Source organism: Artemia franciscana, chromosome 8, assembly GCF_032884065.1.
Source record: "Artemia franciscana chromosome 8, ASM3288406v1, whole genome shotgun sequence".
Classification (NCBI taxonomy): Eukaryota; Metazoa; Arthropoda; class Branchiopoda; order Anostraca; family Artemiidae; genus Artemia; species Artemia franciscana.
This window is the reverse complement of record NC_088870.1, coordinates 38,683,640-38,706,422: the sequence shown is the minus strand read 5'-3', so window position 1 is coordinate 38,706,422 and position 22,783 is coordinate 38,683,640. Positions and strand designations below refer to the sequence as shown.

The window sequence follows — 22,783 nt, the reverse complement described above, 5'->3', positions numbered from 1 at the left end:
ACAGACCCACACACACAGACAACTTATTTTTATATATATAGATAGATAGATGTGCCGGTGTCCCGGTCGTCATTTGTGTCCCGATGTCCCGGTCTGTAATTTCGTCAGTCGAAAACATGACGTCAGTCAACACACAAACATGACGTCACCCGACAGACCCACATACACACAGACAACTTATTTTTATATATATAGATAGATAGATGTGCCGGTGTCCCGGTCGTCATTTGTGTCCCGATGTCCCGGTCTGTAATTTCGTCAGTCGAAAACATGACGTCAGTCAACACACAAACATGACGTCACCCGACAGACCCACACACACACAGACAACTTATTTATATATATATATATATATATATATATATATATATATATATCAGCTGATCTATATCAGCCGCAAGCCTGTTTTCTTACTGTTCTTGTGATTCCTCGGCACGCTTTTCTTTTCTTACTTTCTCTATCAGCCTATCTATCAGCAAGTTTTTTGGCATAGGCTCTTTGAGCAGCTTCCTCGGCTGTTGTCATTGTAGGTTCTTCAGTCATTTTACAATTAAACATTTTTCCGTCCACGATCTTCTTGTAATTAAAAATTTGTCTTTGAACGATTTTCTTAAATACCTTTAATGACGTCATCGTCATAACAAACATGACGACAACTAACTTCATGACGACATGATGACATGAAGTCACTTGACAGACATAACCCACAGACAACTTATTTATGTATATATATATATATATATATATATATATATATATATATATATATATATATATATATATATATATATATATATATATATATATATATATATATAGATTATCTTTTTTTTAGTCTTTTTCCTCTTTTAGTTTTTTTAGTCTTTTTTTTAAGTCATATCAAACAGTTTGTGGTAACGAACTATAGTAAGGAGCGACCCGGCCCAATAGTAACCGAAACTGTAAAAAATGAAATTTTGATACCAATAGTTACATCAAAAGAATTGCATTTTAATGCTGATTTTAAATATATAAATTTCATCAAGATCAGTTATACCAGTCAAAAGTTACGAGCCTGAGAAAATTTGCCTTATTTTAGAAAATAGGAAGAAACACCCCCTAAAAGTAATACGATCTTAATGAAAATCACACCATCAGATTCAGCGTCCCAGGGAACCCTGTTGTAGAAGTTTCAAGCCCCTATCTACAAAAATATGGAATTTCGCATTTGCCAGAAGACAAATCACGGATGCGTGTTTATTTGTTGTTTTTTTCCCCCAGGGGTGATCGTATCGACTCAGTGGTCCTAGAATGTCGCAAAAGGACTTATTCTAACGGAAATGAAAAGTTCTAGTGTCCTTTTTAAGTGACCGAAAAAATTGGAGGGCACCTAGGCCCCCTCCCACGTTCATTTTTTCCCCAAAGTCACCGGATCAAAATTCTGAGATAGCCATTTTATTCACCATTGTCGAAAAACCTAATAACTATGTCTTTTGGGACGACTTAGTCCCCCGCAGTCCGCTTGGGAGGGGCTGCAAGTTACAAACTTTGACCTGTGTTTACATATAGTAATGGTTACTGGGAAGTGTAGAGACGTTTTCAGGGGGATTTTTTTGTTGGGGGGGGGAGAGTTGATGGTAGGGGTTACGTGGGAGGATCTTTCCATGGAGGAACTTCTCATGGGGGAAGAGACTTTCAATGGAGGGGGCGCAGGATTTTCTAGCATTATTTAAAAAATCAATGAAAAAATAAATATGAAAAGTTTTTTCTACTGAAAGTGACGAGCAGCATTAAAATTGAAAACGAACAGACATTATAACGCATATGAGTGGTTCACCTCCTCGTAATACCTCGCTCTTTACGCTAAAGTATTTTTAGCATTTACAATTATTTCTTCTACGGCCTTTGTGATTCAGGGGCCATTCTTAAGGAGTTGGGACAAAATTTAAGCTTTAGTGTAAAGAGTGAGGTATCGACGAGGAGCGAGCCCCTCATATACGCAATAAAACATACGAATACAGAAGTTCGCTACGTTAATTCTTAAGTTACGTATATTTTTTACTTATGAAAACGTTCGTAAAAAAATTAAAGTTAATGCCTTCTTAAGTAATCAAAAAATTGGAGGGCAACTAGGCCTCCTCCCTCGCTCCTTTTTCTCAAAATCTTCCGATTAAAACTATGAAAAAGCCATTTAGACAAAAAAAATTTATATGCAAATTTCGTTTTAATTATTTATGTGCGTAGAGCCAAGATCAAAACATACATTAATTCAAAAACGTCCAGAAATTAAACAAAAAAAAAACAAGTTTTTTAAATGAAAGTAAGGGGCGACATTAAAACTTAAAACGAACAGAAATTACTCCGTATATGAAAGGGGCTTTTCCTCCTCAATGTCCCGCTCTTTAAGCTAAAGTTTTTTACTGTTTTAAAAAGTAGAGTTAAGAGAAAGTTTCTTCTTTAGTTTCTTCTTTTTTTAGTTTATTTTTAGTTTTTTTCTTTTTTTAGTTTTTTACCTTTTTAATTTTTCTTTTTATTTTTTCTCTTTGTCTTTTTCTTTTTTCGTTTTTTCTTTTTCTTTAGTTTTTGTCTCTTTTTTTAGTTTTTTACCTTTTTTAATCTTTTCTTTTGTATTTTTTTCTCTTTGTCTTTTTCTTTTTTTCCTTTTTTTTTATTTCTTTTTGTCTTTTTTTAGTTTTCTTTTTTAGTTTTTTCTTTTTTAGTTTTTCCTTTTTTTAGTTTTTTTTTTCTTTTTTGTTTTTTTCTTTTTTAGTTTCTTCTTTTCTTTAATTTTTTTCTTTTTCAGTTGATTTCTTTTTTCTAGTTTTTTTTTATTCAGTCCCATAGTCCAAGGGGTAACACATCTGGTTCCAAAATAAAGATCGAATATTGTACGTTAAGGAAAATTAGTGAGGAATTTAGTGTTTCTTCGACCACTAGCATTAGCCTTTTCCTTTTGGGGCACAGGTGGTTTCAGGTCTTGATCCCTTCTCCTTTGCTAAATAACCATGAATAGAAAAGGCTAACCCAAATTGTATAGGTAACTCGTTGCTTTAATCAAAAGCGTTTAATTCAGTAGAGTAAAGTTTAAATTGTTTAAATACGTTTAAATTGATATCTCTTATGCTGTTTTGGGTTTTGGTCCGCGAGATATGTCTCTTTTTAGGTGGCCGAAGTTAAGAGTAGGTTGAAGAACACTATTTTTAAGGATGATCTCCAGCGATGGTCTATTTAAACCTTGTAACTACCCGCAGAAGATCAACACTCAAACAAAATAAGCAAAATATTTTCATCAGATCAATGGCAATGTCGGCAGGAAGAGAGTGATGCCCCAAACTAAAAAGAACATCATTTTATAGAAGGTATCCAGCTTTCAGTCTGTAGTGAATTACTGACAAGTCCCTAAACTGAAAACCCCCTTTTATAAGAAAAAAAACAAAAAAAACATAATTCAACATAGAAATTTATTTAAAATCTGAATTTGAATGACAAAAATTATGCTGTTTGAATTTTTCAAGTTCTATTGGATAGCACTGCATACTCAGTTGCAATAGCAGCTTTTAATTCCTGTTTTGCCCATTATGAAGCACTGAAACTTCTCCTCTCAACGAACTTCCTAATCATTTTCCCCGCGGTCACTGTTTTCTGTCAAATGAGCAAAGTAATCCCAGCAAATTATAAACATACAAGTTATAAAATTGTTGCCAAGTTATAAATAAATTAACATTGTCACCATGTTACCAAGAAATTTACCACCTTAAAGTGACTTCACGATCACTTAAAGACTCAAAATCATCACTTTCATGAATAAAAGACTTTAAGAGATACGTAACAGAAAATAATCAATAGAGGAATGGCTAACCTACGAGTTGCCATGAGCCTGTAGTAGCATGAAGCCCCCCCCCCTCATGCATGATATTTAACTTGAATTTGTGGACATCAAAAAGATAGTAGCCAAGCACCATAAACCTTAAAAAGAGTAGGAGTGATAACAAGGTGTAAAAAAAAGGGTAAAATAGGGGCAAAGAAAATATGAAAATACCCATATATATTTTCCACTTTCTTTTTTTAACAAGAAATTATATCAAATAACCATGAACAGCTGAAAATATTTTTTAATCCTGTAATGCATTAAAAATGACTGATTGTAAAGAATAAGCTGAAAAACTACATATGATAGAATTGTTCCATATTGCAGATTCCTTGATTTTCCTATGACCCAATGATCCATTCACATGATCATTCATACCCATTCCTATGATCATACCAATTTATGATCATATTTCTATGATCATACCCATTCCTATGATCCAAACGATACAGTCCATTTTGTTTTCACTGACTAAGCTATTTCTTCTTTTCTTTACTACTGGACATATTCAGTTGTGATAGTTTTTGTTGCAAAAAATGTTGTAGAAAGGGTAGTTACAGACGTCAAAATTTAAAATGAAAGCTTTCTTGTTAATAAACACAATTTGCTGTTGTGATTTTTAAGCCACGTAAACTTATTATTACTTTTTTTAAATTATACCCCACTTAATTTAAATAATCAGAAAATAAAAATGAAAAATTACCTGTCCACAGCTCTTGGCACTACTTGGAATCTGATCAATCACCAACTAATAGATAAACTGTTCAATTTATTCGGAATTTCAGATATTACTACTGCTGTCTCAAATAGTAAGCTTTTTCGAAAAATATGGTTCAATCCCACTATCTAGGGCTAAAATGAGAGAAAGGTTGAAAAGCCTAGAACTCGTTTTATAGATGAAAGATTGCCAAAGATTGTTCTTGTCGGCCACCCGCCTAGGGCGAAAAGCAGGTCGTCCCCAAATGGGGCAAGATGATGTCGTAAGGATTGATTTAAGGAAAATAGGTATTCCTCGGGAGGGTTTAAAAAAGAAGGCTTTGCACATATTCGGATGGAGGAAGAGCGGGTGTAGCTGTGTTGGCCTCAGGCAGCTTGGTGTTACAGTGAGCTGTTAGTAGTAGTAGCAGTAGTACTAGCTACTCATAACAGCAACAGGCCCCCTGATGTCAACACAGCTGTCCAAGTTCCTCCTCTGCCCCAATCTATTAGAAACTTCACTGTTTACTTCCTTTCATGCATTTTAAGTTGACAAATCTTCTTAATTAATAGTTAGTCAATTAACTACACACGGCAGTTAAGCAAGTTAAAGTTCACTTCCATACTTGTTTTCTTCGGTAAGAAATGGTACCAAGTCAAGAAATTTTCGAAAATATCTTTCCATATTCCTTTGCACAGAAATCTAGACAGGCATGGAAATTAAGATAAGAAATTGTTCTCTTTTTTCTAGTCCTTTATTTGTATTACTCTTTGTCTCGAACGCCACATTCTTTTGTTTCTTTTGTTGTTTTTTAATTATTTCATAGATTTAACCAAATTGTTTTTCTTTTTTTTTTTGTGTTAGAGATCTTCAGTTGCAGTTACTTATTCCCAAAACTTAGCTGTAAGAAGTTACTGAACTTAACACTTTATGCCGGATTCACACGCATTGAATTTCCCATCGGAAAACCAAAAGGAAAAGCCGAAGGTTGTTCACTCGAAAATTTTTTACATTCACCTTTATTAAATATCATCTATATAAATTTCCCTTAGTTAAAAAACTGTATATTTCTCTACGTATTTCCCTTAGTTCTATATATTTCCCTTTATTCAAAACAGTAAAATCATATATTCCTTTGCCGGCTAGAGGAAAACCGAAAACCTTAGATTTTTCAAGAGCTTAAGTCAAACCAGAAATTTTGTCGTACCTAAAGGAAAACCAAACTGAAAATCGTTGGATTTTTGTTGAAACCAAAGGTTTTTCCCATTCATGTGAATTAGGTATTAAAGGAAATTTTACCTTTGTTGATTCTCAAAACACGTTTTTGAAATTTTTACGCCATTAAGCTAATTCTTTGGACCTTTTCAATTAAACTAAAATTTATATAATCATGGAAATTAAGATGAAAAATTATCTGTCTGAAGTTCGAAGTACTACTTGGAGTTTGATCAATTACTTGACCTAATTCTAATCAATTATCAACAATATTTACAATAGTAAAGCAAATCAAAGCTGATATATATATATATATATATATATATATATATATATATATATATATATATATATATATATATATATATATATATACATATATACACACATTTCATTCATACATCAATTAGACATGATAACAAATTATTATAGACTATTGAAAATATTTTTTCATAGCCAGTTACACTCAAATGTAGATAGTCATGTAGATCAAGGTGAGATATTGTTCCATCTGGCTGAACCATACCAGAACTTATATCAACAAATTTTACTTGATTCTTGCTTATCAACTCCTCCTTTAAAAGTTCGTTTACTTTTTTATTCTTTTCTCTTAGTGGATTCGGATATTTTCCTCGGGGCAAGAGTGACAAAACGAAAATAGTTGCACTTGGTAACTTCCTCTGGATGCTTAGAGTTATTTTCAAGATGCCATTTGCAACGTCCTTTGGTCCATGTTTCACATTATTTGTCCCTACAAGAAGCACGACCGCCTGAAATAAAAGCAAAACTGTCTAAAAAAAAATGGCATCTGAATTGCTCACGACAGATTACAAAAGCAACGAAGATAAGATATTTATTCCGAAAATTTTCTATCACAAGCCTCGAATGGCCCATGGCCGGCTTACAATTTCAGAGTCATAAAAAACCAAACAAGCAAAAAACAAGAAAACTGAAAAACTGGCAAACCATACCAAACAACTATAACAGAGTGAAAAATTATTTCTCAGTCAAAGTAATTAAAATGTAGTGTCAGAATAGGTTAAAGAGACATAAGCGGGGAGATACACAATACAAGCAAACAAAACTTTGGCAGAACAATGATCAGAACAAAATAATGAAAAACGAGAAACTACCGGGATATTTTTTTGATCTTTTCCGTAATGAAGGAGATAAATGTGTTATATATATATATATATATATATATATATATATATATATATATATATATATATATATATATATATATATATATATATATATATATATATATATATATATATATATCTATATATATAAAAATAAGTTGTCTGTCTGTGTGTCTGTCTGTCAGGTGACGTCATGTTTCTGTGTCGACTGACGTCATGAAGTTAGTTGTCGTCATTTTTGCTATGACGGTGACGTCATTAATGGTATTTAAGACATGCGTTCACGGAAAAATGTTTAATTGTAAAATGACTAAAGAACCTACAATGGCAACAGCCGAGGAAGCTGCTCAAAGAGTCTATGCCAAAAAACTTGCTGCTGATAGAGAAAGTAAGAAAAGAAAGCGTGCCGAGGAATCACAAGAACAGCAAGAAAACAGGCTTGCAGCTGATAGAGAAAGTAAGAAAAGAAAGCGTGCCGAGGAATCACAAGAACAGCAAGAAAACTGGCTTGCGGCTAAAGAACGCAAAACCGCGCAGTTAGATGAAAATCCACCTGGAAAGCGAGAGTCAAAACATATCAAAACTGAAAATGATAGCGATGATGACTGGGTTTGGGATTTTGACTTGGATAAGGTCATTAATGCCTACCAGATTTAAGTTAAAAAACAAAGGTTCGGCGATATGTACTTCATAGTGACGCTGAAAAATAAAGAAGAAAAAAAAACTGAAAAAATGTAAAAAACCAAAAAAAACTAAAAAGAAAAAACACTCAAAGATAAATTACAGACCGGGACACAAATGACGACCAACACAGAGGGAATATAAATGACGACCAGGAACCTCAAAGAAAAATTACAGACTGGGACACCCGGACACAAATCACGACCGGGAATATAAATGACGACCGGGACGCAGGGACACAACTACAACGGGGACGCCGGGGGCACAGGCGGGGTATATAATTGACGACTAAGACACAGCGATTGTTTGAATAGAAATTACAGACCGGGACACCGGGACACAAATGACGACCGGGACACTGGGACACAGGGAATATAAATGACGACCGGGACACTCAAAGAGAAAATACAAACTGGGACACCAGGACACAAATGACGACCGGGACACAGGGAATATAAATGCTATTTATATGCACAGACAATGGGACAGCGAAGAATGTTGTATATTCGCATGTTTTACGTAGTTAAAAAAATACATTTATATCTATCTCTATTCACAGGTGGGACACAGGGACACAGCTACAATGACACGTAACTAATATGGCGCGTAACGACTTACGCGCGCGGGAGGGCTTGGGGGGGCGCGAAGCGCCCCACCAACTAGGTGTTGGGGTGGCGCGAAGCGCCACCCCAACAGCTAGTTCTATATATATAAAAATAAGTTGTCTGTGTGTGTGTGTGTGTGTCGAGTGACGTCATGTTTGTGTGTCGACTGACGTCATGTTTGTCGACTGACGTAATTATAAGGATTGAGCTGTATGCGTCATGAAGTTGTTTGTCGACTGACGTCATGTTTGTCAACTGATGAAATTACATACCGGGACACAAATGACGACCGGGACACAGGGAATATAAATGACGACCGGGAACCTCAAAGAGAAATTACAGACTGGGACACCCGGACACAAATCACGACCGGGACACAGGGAATATAAATGACGACCGGGACACAGGAACACAACTACAACGGGGACGCCGGGGGCACAGGCGGGATATATAAATGATGACCGGGACACAGGGATTGTTCGAATAGAAATTACAGAACGGGACACCGGGACACAAATGACGACCGGGACACAGGGAATATAAATGACGACCGGGACACTCAAAGAGAAATTACAAACTGGGACACCGGGAAACAAATGACGACCGGGACACAGAGAATATAAATGACGACCGGGACACAGGGACACATCATTAGACTGGAACACCCGGACACAAATCACGACCGGGGCACAGGGAATATAAATGACGACCAGGACACAGGAACACATCATTAGACTGGAACACCCGGACACAAATCACGACCGGGGCACAGGGAATATAAATGACGACCAGGACACAGGAACAAAACTACAACGGGGACGCCGGGGGCACAGGCGGGATATATAAATGATGACCGGGACACAGGGATTGTTCGAATAGAAATTACATACCGGGACACCGGGACACAAATGACGACCGGGACACAGGGAATATAAATGACGACCGGGATACTCAAAGAGAAATTACAAACTGGGACACCGGGACACATCATTAGACTGGGACACCCGGACACAAATCACGACCGGGACACAGGGAATATAAATGACGACCGGGACACAGGAACACAACTACAACGGGGACGCCGGGGGCACAGGCGGGATATATAAATGATGACCGGGACACAGGGATTGTTCGAATAGAAATTACAGACCGGGACACCGGGAATATAAATGACGACCGGGACACTCAAAGAGAAATTACAAACTGGGACACCGGGACACAAATGACGACCGGGACACAGAGAACATAAATGACGACCGGGACACAGGGACACATCATTAGAAAAATGAGGTATAGATCTGAATACGGATTGTTTTTCCCATGGACAATTATATGTTGCATGTTCAAGAGTCAGTAAACCTGACAATCTATTTATATGACACAGGGACACAACTACAATGGCGCGTAACTAATATGGCACGTAACGACTTACGTGCGCGGGGGGGGGGCTTGGGGGGCGCGAAGCGCCCCACCAACTAGGTGTTGGGGTGGCGCGAAGCGCCACCCCAACAGCTAGTATATATATATATATATATATATATATATATATATATATATATATATATATATATATATATATATATATATATTACGGCGCGTAACTAATATGGCGCGTAACGACTTACGCGCGCGGGGGGGCTTTGGGGGCGCGATATATATATATATATATATATATATATATATATATATATATATATATATATATATATATATATATATATATATATGGAGTTAAAGCAGCGAATGGGGGACAAGATAAGAATGGGTTCAGAAACAACACGAAGTGGTCGGATTCTGGTTGGAGAGTGTCTATTGGAGAATATATTTCCCGTGCGAGGGCTTACAATTGCATTTTTTACAAAACCGAGACACAGCAAAACTCTCCTGCGCTCAAGTGTTTCCGATCAGGTTTTTTTTTTTTTTAATATTATTATAATTTTCATTATTATAATTTTTATTTTTAATCAGGTTAATTTTAATTTTTTTAATTAATTTAATTTAATTTTTTAATTTTAATTTTTACTATTATGAAATATTATTATAATTTTTACTTTTTATTTTATAATAATTTTATAATAATTTTTAATTCATAATAAAATAACTTTAATAACATAATTTTTAAATAAACAACATAAATTTTTAAAATAAAAATGATTAATTTCACTCGTTTATGATAGCTATCATTTTCAAGCGGAACAAGAAATTGTTCGGAAAAATAAGATTTACAATAGTGAGCAAAGATATAAATACAAATAATTCACGAAAAATCCTTCTTTTAAAGAGACTCTACAAGATCTCTAATTTGTGCAAAGTTCTCGCTATCCATGTTATGGCTTTTTGCTAGTTATTTCCAATCTTTCTAACCCAAACTCAACTATTTCTAACCAACGCTATTTCTAACCAAAACTGAATCGTCTCTAACCAATGTTGAAAGAGTTGATGAAGAGAATCATCACCACTTGAAAAAAATATTGAATTTATTCCCCCAGCTTCTCATAACCTTGCTTCCCGTAATTAAACAAAATTTGTGTAACCAAAAAAGATAGCGAAGTAAAATAAGAATAGGCCTTATGAATTAAATTCGATAGTATCAAGACATAATTTAAGAAATGAACATTACTTGTCATTGCTATAGTTCATTACACATACAACTATATTATATTATCCAAAAAATGAATTTTCATTTAAATCTTGAAGCAGCGACTTTGTTTTTAAAAATTAAGAAAAAAATTGCTGGAAGATTCGCCTAGACTTCAAAAATATATTTATTTGCATAAACACAAAGACCAACGGGTTGTATGAAACTTGTTTTAATTGATGGAATTTTTTTTTTTTCAATCTATCGGCAAGCTTTTCAATCCTGTATTCACAAAAGAACAAGTCGTGGAAAAGCTCTTGAAAAAACTGAATAGACCTCTGACATAACTCCCAGTATAAACCGAAATTCTCGTCGTGACCACTGTTAAAAATTTTTACAACCCGGAACTATTATATTGCCACAGCCAGCCATCACACTCACTTGGCCTTACACTCAGACTTCTACTTGTTTATCTCTCTTTAATTTGACCTTCCAATAATTTGAACCTTAAATATATATGACTGAGTTCAAGCAATATTCTATTATCCAAGCTTGCTTCATATTCGATGACTAAATGCCCGAACCTCTATCTTAGTGAAAGAGAATACTATAAATCGTCTGAGGATAAAGGATTTCTGTTGTCGGACAGTCAATGAAGCCATATCATTAACTAAATAATTGTAAAACTATTATTTGTATTGGTATTGTAGACTAGGCCTGGATATTAACAGATGAAGGAAATGGACAAACAGAAACAGCATGTTGTATTCCATATAAAGTTGAAAGCATCATCCAAACACGTCAGAGATGTCGGTGCCAAAATATCCTTAAATCCTAACCCAATGACATAATTCTACAGTCACTTGTCCATAAGTTTGAAGGTTTCGTTGGGGGAAGTAGAAAACCAACGAAAAGATATTGCATTCCACAAAAGGTTGAAAGCGTCATCGAAACAAATGAGAAATGGGGGTGCCAAAACACCCTCTATACCAAAAGACACAATTGTACCGTCTCTTGTCCAGAAGTTTGAAGGCTTAACTGGGAATACTAGAAAAACAATGAAGGGATTTCGCATTCAACAAAATGATAAAAGCGTCATAGAAACAAATGAGACATTGGGATATCAAAACCCTTACCGATCCAAACCAAATGAAACAATTGTACCGTCACTTGTCTAGAAGTTTGAAGGCTTAATTGGAGAAAGTAGAAAACCAATGACAGGATTTTGCATTCCACAAAAGGTTGAAAGCGTCACCAAAACAAATGAGAAATTGGGGGGGGGGGCAAAACACTCTCCAAACCAAACTGTACTGTCACTTTTCCAAGAGTTTGAAGACCCAATTGGGGAAATTATTAAACCGATGACAGGATTTTGGATTCTGCAAAAGGTTGACATCGTCACCAAAACAAATGAGAAATTAGGGGTGTCAAAACACTCTCCAAACCAAAAGACACAATTGTACCGTCACTTTTCCAAGAGTTTGAAGGCCCAATTGGGGAAATTATTAAACCGATGACAGGATTTTGGATTCCGCAAAAGGTTGAAAGCGTCGTCAAAACAAATGAGAAATTGGGGGTGCCAAAACACTCTCCAAACCAAAAGAAACAATTGTACCGTTACTTTTCCAGGAGTTTGAAGGCCCAATTGGGGAAATTATTAAACCGATGACAGGATTTTGCATTCCACTAAAGGTTGAAATGTGGTTCACAGTAGAACAGTGATAATGACAGTTGCTATCTGAATGATATTAGAAGAATTCATTCAAGAAACAGGGATAGGAAGTATCAGCATGATGAAATACATCCACTAGATATAGAAGCTAAATCAATCATGAAAATTTCAGTTGAAGATGTTACAAGGTGTGTGATTGTGCTCTCTTTGACCAATTACGTTTTGATAACTCCACCAAATCCAGCAACTAACCCATTTACGATGATAAAAAGGAGCCCATTTTCTCTTCTACTCCAGAGATGACAGCCAAACCCAAGAATAACGAACCTTGAGGGTAAAAGTGAACATGTTTCCGGAATCTATCTCAATGTTTAAGAAACCTTGCATTGGGGGCAATTCAAGGGAGGCATGACGAGCTGCCCCGGAAGCTGTGGCTGAGGGGGGCTGGGGCTTCCGGGTCTTTTTTTTATTTATCTTTAGTGGGAGGGGAGGTCGTAATTAATTTTGATCTGGGCACCGCCAACCCTAGGAACAACCCTACCTGCATTAAAGGACTTTGGACTAAAAGCTTTTTTCTAAATTTGCCTTGACTTAATTTTATAGTATCTACTGGCATTTCGCAATGAAAATACTCAGAATTTCTTGCTTAAAGCCTGTATTAGGAATGAAATACAATTTGTAAAACGTCTGAATAGGGTGTTTTGTTTTAGGACATTCAATCATTGCTGGAAGTTCAATGAGGTACTATGGTGTTTGATTTCCACCAAAGTGGGTGTGCTTCTAAGCTTTGTGATTGCAAGTATGAGACTACCATCTGAACCCCAAAGCTCATGATTAAAGCATGTTAAGTACATTTTCCATAAACAGTGTTTGACTTTCACCAAAGCTAGTATTTCGTGGCAAGGATTTATGATGAGATTGGGCGCCACTTGAGTAGGAATTTTTTATTTTTATAAGTCATGGTAAAGGTAACTCCTTGTTCTCTTCTTGATTAAATGCTGCTGAATAGAGTATCGTATCCTTTGGGTAGTAGCATTGATTGAGCTGCAATGTTAACGATAATTAATTTTTTTTTTGTGGCGGGGGTTAAGGGGAATTTAAATTTTGTTGCTTTTTGGGTTGGGAAGGAGGGCAAAATTATTTCTCTTTTGTTCTTATAGAAGAGCATTTCTGACCCGTCTGCAGAATATTTTTTCGGAGATAGGAGGTAGGAAAGTATCGGTTCAAAATGCAAAATTTCTTTGATTTGTCAGTCTTTTGGACCAATGTTGGGGGAACGGTTTAACAGCACAAACTATAAGATGCCCAGGAGCATTTTTCATTGGGGCGCAGGGTACAACATCGATATTCTAGTGGCAACTAAAAAGAAAACATAAGAATATATAATACTTTCAAGGTCTAGTTTAGTTCACTCTGAATTGAAAGAAAATTTTCTATGACAAAGATGGGGAAGGCGGGAAGTAAAAATACCAAACATAGTTACACTTTTTAACCTTGTTTTTAAATTTCCAGGGGTTGTTCAGGACAAATGTTGGACAGAAATAAAATAATAGGAAGACCCATGACATGCTGTTTGTAGTGACGCTGGGGAGGGGGGGGAGGCAGTATTAATTCTTAAAAGGGTAACTGAAACAAAAATATCAAACTACAGAAGGCCTTCACTATTTGTTTTAGTTAGTCCAAGAGTCCTTGGACAGTTCTTGGGAACAGGATACTGTTCTCCACATTCCAACTATGAGAATGAATGATATATTGCGAGAAGTTTGTTTATTGAAGGTATAATTGAGCATATTTTGTATATCATGGCTGTAGCAGCTGCTGCAAACTATTGGGAGCGAATTGCAGCCCATAGTAACGGAAAGTTTATAAACGTGCATTGAAAAAAAAAACTGTCGTCTTACAAAAATTTCCGTTAGAGTTGATTCAGGAATGATAACTGTCATATAGTAAACAATTTACAGTAAAACATATTGTAAAAACTAATTTTAAAGAATTTTAGCACAGAGCTTGGTCTCTTTACCGAGTAACATGTTTGTTCTGATTCTGTTGTAATATGTATTTTGTGAAATAATAAAGTCTGAATTCTGAAATTCCCCATAAACGGTGATTAATCTAAATTATAAGGACAACATTGGAATTCTCATGGCTGGATGTATTCAGAACCCATCCTAAAAAATAATTTTTGAAGGGGTAGCTGTGATCCGTCTTGTTTATTTTTGTCAAAGCTAGCAGGCAACCAAGAGGTTATAGAAACATGTTCAGGGGCTAGTCCAAAAGCTACTGCTCGTATACACGTACCTTCCATTAATTCCTTTTGATGCTACAAAAGTAACTTTTGACAAGAACTGCATTTGCTGGTTTTTTTTTTCATATTATAATCTACTTAATGTTAGCATCAAGAGAACGAAATACTAATGTATCAAAGAAATCAATGACATAAAAGATGAAGCATAAGCAAACCGCAGAAAACAAAAATATATTATCTTCGATTGTTTAGTCTTTTTTTAGAAAATTATTTTGTCACTTTGTGCAAAAAACCTTCAATATATTGTGAAGAACCATATGCCATGTTATTTTGTTAAAAACGAGCACTCGGTTGGAAATCACAAGCTCCTTATAAGGCTTTTTAAGAGCACTTTTTAAGGCTTTTTATTGTGGATTCTCGCAACCCATTTTGTGACAAACAATACAGAAAAAAATACAAAACCAACTAGACATTTTTCACTTGCTGATCTACAGTTCCATGTAATAAAAAAATAAAATAAATATATTTGGTTTTTTTCGCTCTTTATTTTGGCCCCGATTAGGAGCAAATGTCTTCTTTCTTCCTTCTGCATTGGGGTTGCCTTAGTACAAAGACCTAGACATAAATTTTTGCCAACCGAAAAAAAGTATCTGGCCCTTTTCTAGGGAGATCTTACTCCGAGCAACCATTTTTGTACATTAGGCTCCTCTTGACCTAAGGACTTCGGGCTGTAAGTTTGAAATGTATAAGGGGCAAATATATTTTTTTTTCCTTTCTGGGCCTCCTAGCACCGTTCCTTTCCCAAACAATATCTTTTCGTCCAAGGAATTCCTGCTTTTAGGGAACATTCCTTACAACTGTATATGATTATGAGCCAAAAACTTTGACACTAAAATTTCAAAATTCTAAAGCGTGAAATTAACAGCAATGGCTCCTAAATGTCTTAAATTTTTACTACCTTAGGATTAACATTGTCAAGTTCACCATTCTCCACACGCCAAAGAACATGTTGGGTTTGGTCACCACTGATACCAAAATTTAAACAATGGAGCGGGACGAATTTTTCAGACCATATTTGTGTATAAGAAAGATGAGACAACAAGGAATCTCCGATAAGTACCACTTCTGGCTCCTTTTCTCGTCCTTCAGACAGGAACCGCTCATGCTAAAAAAAAATAAAAAGGTATAAGAAAAAATTAGAACATGCTTCAACAAGCCTATTCATAACGCTCTCAATCGATTTTGATCAGGAAAACTGTCTCCATTCGTCAATCAGTAAAATTCACAGACAGAAGGGCACTTCATTGTCACAATCGGTTCAAATAGACATTTTTCAGTGGGGGAAGGGGATTGGAAAATCAAAAAACATGAAAGAATTGCATAAATGTTTTTATTTTTGTGGGGGACATTTATCCTATTGGACATTTGGGACATATTTGAGCACTTTAGCGCTTGGATCTTCATTTTTATAGGAAATGATTACATGACTTGATATTTTAGTAGCTATAACGTCTGGTATACATGGAGTCTCTCTATAGTTAGATCCCAGATACAGGGGCACAGCTAAGGGGGGAGAGGCCCCCCACCAAAGTTCCAAGGCGTCCCCATTTGTCGGCATACTGGACAATTTTGTTGCCACATTCTTTATCTCCGTCCCCACTCAAAACCTTAGCTTCGCCCCTGCCAAGATGGGAACATCTTCTTGATTGCATTAACATTTTGCTTTCCCAGTAAGAAATTGCAAGAGAAAATCAATAGAAGATGAGCAGGATTTTCTTGGATGGGGGGAGGAGGTAGTTGTTGGTAGTGTGATAAGCCACAAAATATTAGAGATGTGGTACCAAAAGCACATAATAAACCGTTGTATATATTGCAATGGCTATGGGAGAGCATGGAATAGAATAGGGAAGTAAACCCTACTAGACTTTGCTATGCTGATGATTTGTGCGTCCTAGATGAAAAGTTTAGTTGTTGGTAGTGTGATAAGACACAAAATATTAGAGATGTGGTACCAAAAGCACATAATAAACCGTTGTATATATTGCAATGGCTATGGGAGAGCATGGAATAGAATAGGGAAGTAAACCCTACTAGACTTTGCTATGCTGATGATTTGTGCGTCCTAGATGAAAATTTTAGCAAAATGAATGAATTTTTGAAATTTTGTGAGTTCAGGGTGCAAGAATAGGTTTGAAATTTAATGTTAAGAAGACTGATTCGGTAAGGCTAGGAATAAGTGATATTAAAGAGGTGATAGTGATTAACTAGAAGATAGATAAAATAGATAGCTTCACTTACCTAGGTAGTATTATTAGTAAAGACAATGGGTTCAGTGATGATGTTAAAAGTAGAATAGCCAAGGCCCAGGGTGTTTTTCATAATTAAAATAAAATTTGTGAGAATAAAAAGATAATTCCGCAAACCAAGAGTAGAATTCTGGAAGGTGCAGTGATGAAAGTGGTCAAGTATGGTTCTAAGGTGTAGGCGCTCCAAAATACGAAGGAAATCTATTAGATATTTTTCAGAGAAATTGTCTACGGGCTGTTTTGTTTAGCTTCCTGACTGACCTTATTTCAAACAGTAAGCTGTCCGAAGACCTTGCTTCAGTCCTACTTTCTAGGGCTATAACAAGAGAGAGGTTGAGATGGCTATGATATATTCTACGGATTAAGGGTGACAGAATGCCAAAGATCATTTTTGCCGGCCAAGCATCTAGTGCTGTACGAATAACAGGTAATCCCTTAATGGGGTGAGAGGAGATCGTAAGAAAGGTTTCATGGGAAATTGCAACTTCTTGGGAGAGAGTGAAAAGGGCGACTTGGAATAGGTTGGGATGTAGGAGGAGCGTGCGTAACTGTGTTGGCCTCAGGGGGCATGGTTTTGCAGCAATTTGTTGGTAATAGAGGTGGTAGTAGTATACTAGATATTGCTGAGCAAGGCGAGCTCAGTTTTGACCTTTTTTCACCAGCCTAATGAATTTTCTCTGGTACTGAAGGTGACCCTTTCCTTGAGGAAAGGGTCCTCAAGGACATCATGGCAGAATAAATAAAATCACAAACATATAAAGAATTGGTACATGCATGTATGTGCGAATAGGTCAGATCCACAAACAAAAGAAAGCATCACTGTCCAAATTTTTGCAGAATATGAGAGCAAAATGTCAAGATATTAAAGCAGGAATAATTGGATTCACAAGTTTTTCTAATATTAAATTACTATGGATTTTTTTTTGCCTCACTTGATTTGTGATTTTTATAATTTTTAAACATTTATATGTTAATTAAAGTTTTACTAGACACTCTGCCATCTGATTCTATTTTAGGGCCTTTACTTACACTGAAGCCACGCCACCTGCTGGGATACGGAGCGAAGCAACGTCCCCCTCATGACTTCTTAAAACTAAAAATATAAACATGTGAAAGCTCGTAAAATTCTGAAAAATATTTTAACTTTTCTGAATATTTTCTGAATACAGTTCTTTTCCAAAACAGACAGATTTTTCATCTCCCCAGGAAAATTTATGTGGGCGTCCTTGTCCTGGAGAAGGATTTAACTATATAGTTGATGGTGCAAAGCTAAACAATAAAATAAACCTTCCTGAGGAAGGGTGTGATAAATTTCCGACTTTTCAGAGGAAGCTCTCTTTCAATAATTTCATTGAGTGGAGAGGATGGGAATTCATCCCTTTTCGTACCAGTTGCCCTGGAGCTACCAGCTAAACAATCTCTCTAACGCCACACCAGTACCGCTTGCGGTTTAGTTAGGTTGTGGTAACGTGATCGTTGAATGATCAAAAGGGCCGAACTCTGAGCCAAGGGAGCCACAACCTGTGTCATCACTAATATCTCGAGCTATCTCTTTGGAGGGAAAATGAACCCCCCTGTCGATATACTAATAACTGTGTTTCTCGCAAACTCTGTTCCTACCCTGCCTTGGTCTGGGGAAAATAATATTAAACGGTTGTAGAAAACAACTCACTTGTGTTCTCAAACAAACACAACTTAGAAACAATAGGGATTTTTTTTTTCAAGACAGTGGAATTCAATTCAGTGAATATTCCGGCCGTATAACTTTTGTAAACACCACTTTTGTACAAAGAACTTTGTGTAGGGGTGGACCCTAGATTGACCCTGGAGAATCCTATAAATGAAAGCTTCAAAATTGACTTTTCCCACTTTTTTCAATATCATTAACTATCAATGGCCAAGTCCATGAAGACAGAAATAGATTTTAGCCTTATTGCAACACCACTGGTTTAGCAACGGGACTTAATCTTGTTACTGAAAATTATATTACAGGCAAATCTATGCAAATTTAATTGCGAAAAGGAAAACAGGTTGTTTATTTGAAAAAAGAAAGAAAAGGGGCAGGAAGACCGAATAATCCCAACAAAGCAACAAGGCTAATGCAAGCTTGTCTTGCATCAAATTTGGTTTGCATATTTTAATGTAGCTGCCTAGGTATGGTTGGTTTCTCTGGTCCAAGTTGGAATCGTGTATTATTTTTTCTATTGGGAATAGTACTTTGCTCCATCTTAGTTTTCAGCAAATAGTCAGTTGGCGGCTGATCAGTGTTTTTCTCTTTAGTGTGTGTGTGTTTTATTTTCTCCTTCTTTTGTTTGGTCTATTTTTTGTCTTTTGTTTGTTTTTGTTTCTCCCTGCATTCTCGGCCATAAAGCCTTGCGGGGGGATATTTGATGTTTAATTTCTTGTTTTTTTTTTTAATAAATTTTATTTTACTGTACATATTAGTATAATAAAATTAATGAATTTAGTTCTTTATATTATGCTTAATTTACCGTTAAACCCCTGCGACTAGCAGTATTTCTGTGATCTTTAAAAAATCGTTTACTAGGAACTGTGTTATTGCAAACTAACAGAAAACTGTTAGCTAAATTGCTAAAGAATTTCAGCGCCATGAACTAACGGATCATAGCTAGTGGACACTGTAAAGGAACCAGGCCTAGATCAACAGTTTGGCTTGATATCAGTCTACTGGCCAATATCAAAGCAAACGAAAGATCGACCTTGCTACTGGCTTGTTTTGTAAGCTTGTTTCAAGCTTACAACTACGCAAACATTAGACAACTACTAGGCTTGGAATAAGCTTGTTCTAAGCTTATTTGCAATTTACCTCAAGCTTCAATTAAGCTTGATGCCAGGAAAATGAAGGAAATCTGTTGGATCGTAACATGACAGAAAATTCAACAGCTCATGTAAAACTGTCAAGCTATATAGAAATTATAGGAGAATATTGCAACAATTATGAAAATATCAGTAATGTCTGAAAAGAGGTGTCCTCCTTCTGCAAAAAGACCTGATAAAAACAGACAAAACAACGCCCGAGCCAGACTTGTCTCCTAACCTTTCAAAACCTCACTATCATTTAGTTATTTTAAATGAAAAAACGATATTGAACGGATGGATCTGAGCAGCATAGATTTCAAATTTTATGTTTATCTGGCATTTAGAAATATGGGTCCTATGGTGTCACAGTGGGCTTAGCCTTAGCTTGGTAATATGAGACTCGGAGGTGAAACCGGCTGTAGCAACACACTGAAGGGCCGACGCAGGGACCTTAGTAGTCAAGAAGCGTTGTTATTCCGATTATTTACATTATTTACTTAAAAATATTATATATGCGAGAAAAATTCTGTCAAAGTATAGAAAATAGTTAATATTCTGATATTTGATGACGAGTGGAAATGGACTGATGCAGATAGGCCCTTAGCCCTTTTGTATACAGATCAGGTATTAGTCGGGGTTACTGACAGTCAGGCTGTCATTTGCAGTGGCGCAGAACAAGCAATACAAAATAAAATAAAGAGACAATAAGCTGAGCTTCAAACCCGAAGGGTTTCCATTTATATTTTAGAAAGAACCCCTCTTTTCAAATTTATGATTCGAAAATAGGCAATTTGAAAAAAAAATCCAAACTAGCAGTGAATAAAGTGAAACTTCAAACTCTTTCTTTCCAAAATTGTTGACCAACTAAACCATTTCATACCTTAGCAAAGTCACCCTGCAGTGCACTTTGGGCAACTGCCAATTCAGAATCTAGCCCTATATTCATTGACACCACCAGATAAGGATGGTCATTATTGCGTCGGACATGTAGGCCATAGCAATAATGTCTTGTTTAGTTAAACATCAATTTGGAATAATCACGATTAACTATTGCAGCTAGTTCTGATTATTCCACTTCTGTAAACTATGTCCCATGAAAGATAATATTAAAGAATGATGAATATTAAATTAGAATGATAGCTTTGCACAGTCCACAATAAAAAAGCTCACTTCCCCGCAGAACAGCCTTTAATTTTTCTCTGAAGTTCCGTTTTCATTTGACATTGGAGGGACAACGTGGCGTTTGAGTTCTGACTATTCCCCTTCAGTAAGTTGCAGCCTATTAAAGGAAATATTACTGTCAGAAATGACAAAATGAAATTAGAATGATAACTTTCTAATGAAATAGCTCACTCTTCTACAAGACCGCCTTTAATTTTTCTCTAAGGTCCCATTTCCATTTGGCGTTTGAGATACAACATGGAAAGCAAATCAACTATTGAAAGGTAAATTGTATCGACGAAAAAACATCTTGTCTTTTACTGTTATTGGTTGATTCGCTTTCTACTTTGTTTGGAAAATTCTACTTGACAACAAGGCTTCAGAGTTCAGTCTATAGGACAGCTCAGACGGCGTTGATAAAGTTCATGAAGTCGTTCGCAAAGTGTGTTTCCGTAAAGTTTTCACCGCTCATATGAGCCTTGTACTTTACGTGCGTTTTGAGCAGCAAACTATTCAAATTTTTAGAGCATTTCATATTTCGGAGAAAAAGTCTTGAAGAAATAAGGAACTTGGGATGTGAGTATAGTTTAATGAGGCGTAAGGGCTTGTTACATATTCTGTTTTCAGAATCAAGCATATCAAGATTCCCTGGTTTTTCCGATTTTCTTGTGAAGTTGACACAAGTTTCTTGTGAAGGTGCCAAAAAGTTTTGCTCTGGAACTCTTACCCTATTGATCAACTTTATGAACTTTACGAAAAAAGTTAACTAAAGGACGGCTCAGACCGCGTTCGTAAAGTTCGTAAAGTCGTTTGCAAAGTTCGTAAAGTTGCTTCGTTAACCTTCCGTAAACCTTTACGTGGGCAAGCATTACACTTAAACTTTAGTTAACTTTTTTCGTAAAGTTCATAAAGTTGACCAATAGGGAAAGAGGTCTAGAGAAAAACTTTTAAACAGATTTGGAAATGTGGAATCAGGAAACTGAAGATATGCTGATCTCTCTAGTCCGAGAAAAGTCTGTCATATACCAGTCTTATCAAGGAAAACACAAAGGGAGGATCTACATTGAAAAACACTGTCAACTTCACAAGAAAATAGGAAAAACCAAGGAATCTTGATATGCTTGATCCTGAAAACAGAATATGTAACAAGCCCTTATGCCTCATTAAACTATACTCACACCCCAAGCTCCTTATTTCTTCAAGAATTTTTCTCCGAAATATGAAATGCTTCAGAAATTTGAATAGTTTGCTGCTCAAAACGCACCTAAAGTACAAGACTCATATGAGCAGTGAAAACTTTACGGAAACAAACTTTGCGAACGACTTTACGAACTTTACGGACGCCGTATGAGCCGTCCATAAAGTTCGACTTTAATGCTTGCTCAAGTAAAGGTTTACCAAAGGTTAACGAAGCAACTTTAGGAACGCCGTCCTTATATCTTAAAAACTTCTAGAGAAAAACGGCTTTAAAGACAATCTTAAAAATAGATGGCATTAAAACTTGGCCTTACTACATTGAGCCACCGACCATCTCCTTGAATATCTTCTGGCTTTGATGGCGAATCAGCTTCCGATTCTGGCATTCCTTGCATTTTTGAAAGCTAGTTCTGACTTAAAAAACAGAAAGAGTAAAGTATTTCACGAGCAAAATATGCCGTCCTTATATCTTAAAAACTTCTAGAGAAAAACGGCTTTAAAGACAATCTTAAAAATAGATGGCATTAAAACTTGGCCTTACTACATTGAGCCACCGACCATCTCCTTGAATATCTTCTGGCTTTGATGGCGAATCAGCTTCCGATTCTGGCATT

The 22,783-nt window shown here is 36.0% G+C and overlaps 1 protein-coding gene across 1 annotated transcript; it reads right to left on the bottom strand.

The window, feature by feature from the left end:
- Nucleotides 1–3,426: 3,426 nt before the first annotated feature.
- On the bottom strand, nt 3,427–22,703 carry LOC136030398 (platelet-activating factor acetylhydrolase IB subunit alpha1-like). Its single transcript, XM_065709343.1, has 3 exons — nt 22,484–22,703; nt 15,644–15,850; nt 3,427–6,529 (listed from the first exon to the last, which is right to left on the bottom strand). Exons 1-3 carry the CDS (start codon nt 22,562–22,564, stop codon nt 6,155–6,157), a joined length of 663 nt encoding a protein of 220 aa, XP_065565415.1. The 5' UTR covers nt 22,565–22,703; the 3' UTR covers nt 3,427–6,154.
- Between the last annotated feature and the right edge of the window lie 80 nt (nt 22,704–22,783).

Excerpts from the sequence above, each read along its gene's own strand:
- LOC136030398 (XM_065709343.1), bottom strand. The coding sequence starts at position 22,564 with ATGCAAGGAATGCCAGAATCGGAAGCTGATTCGCCATCAAAGCCAGAA. Across the intron at positions 15,851-22,483 it reads ATGGTCGGTGGCTCAATGTA|CATGAGCGGTTCCTGTCTGA; the intron begins GTAAGGCCAAGT and ends ATTTTTTTTTAG. Across the intron at positions 6,530-15,643 it reads TTGACAATGTTAATCCTAAG|GCGGTCGTGCTTCTTGTAGG; the intron begins GTAGTAAAAATT and ends CTTTTATTTCAG.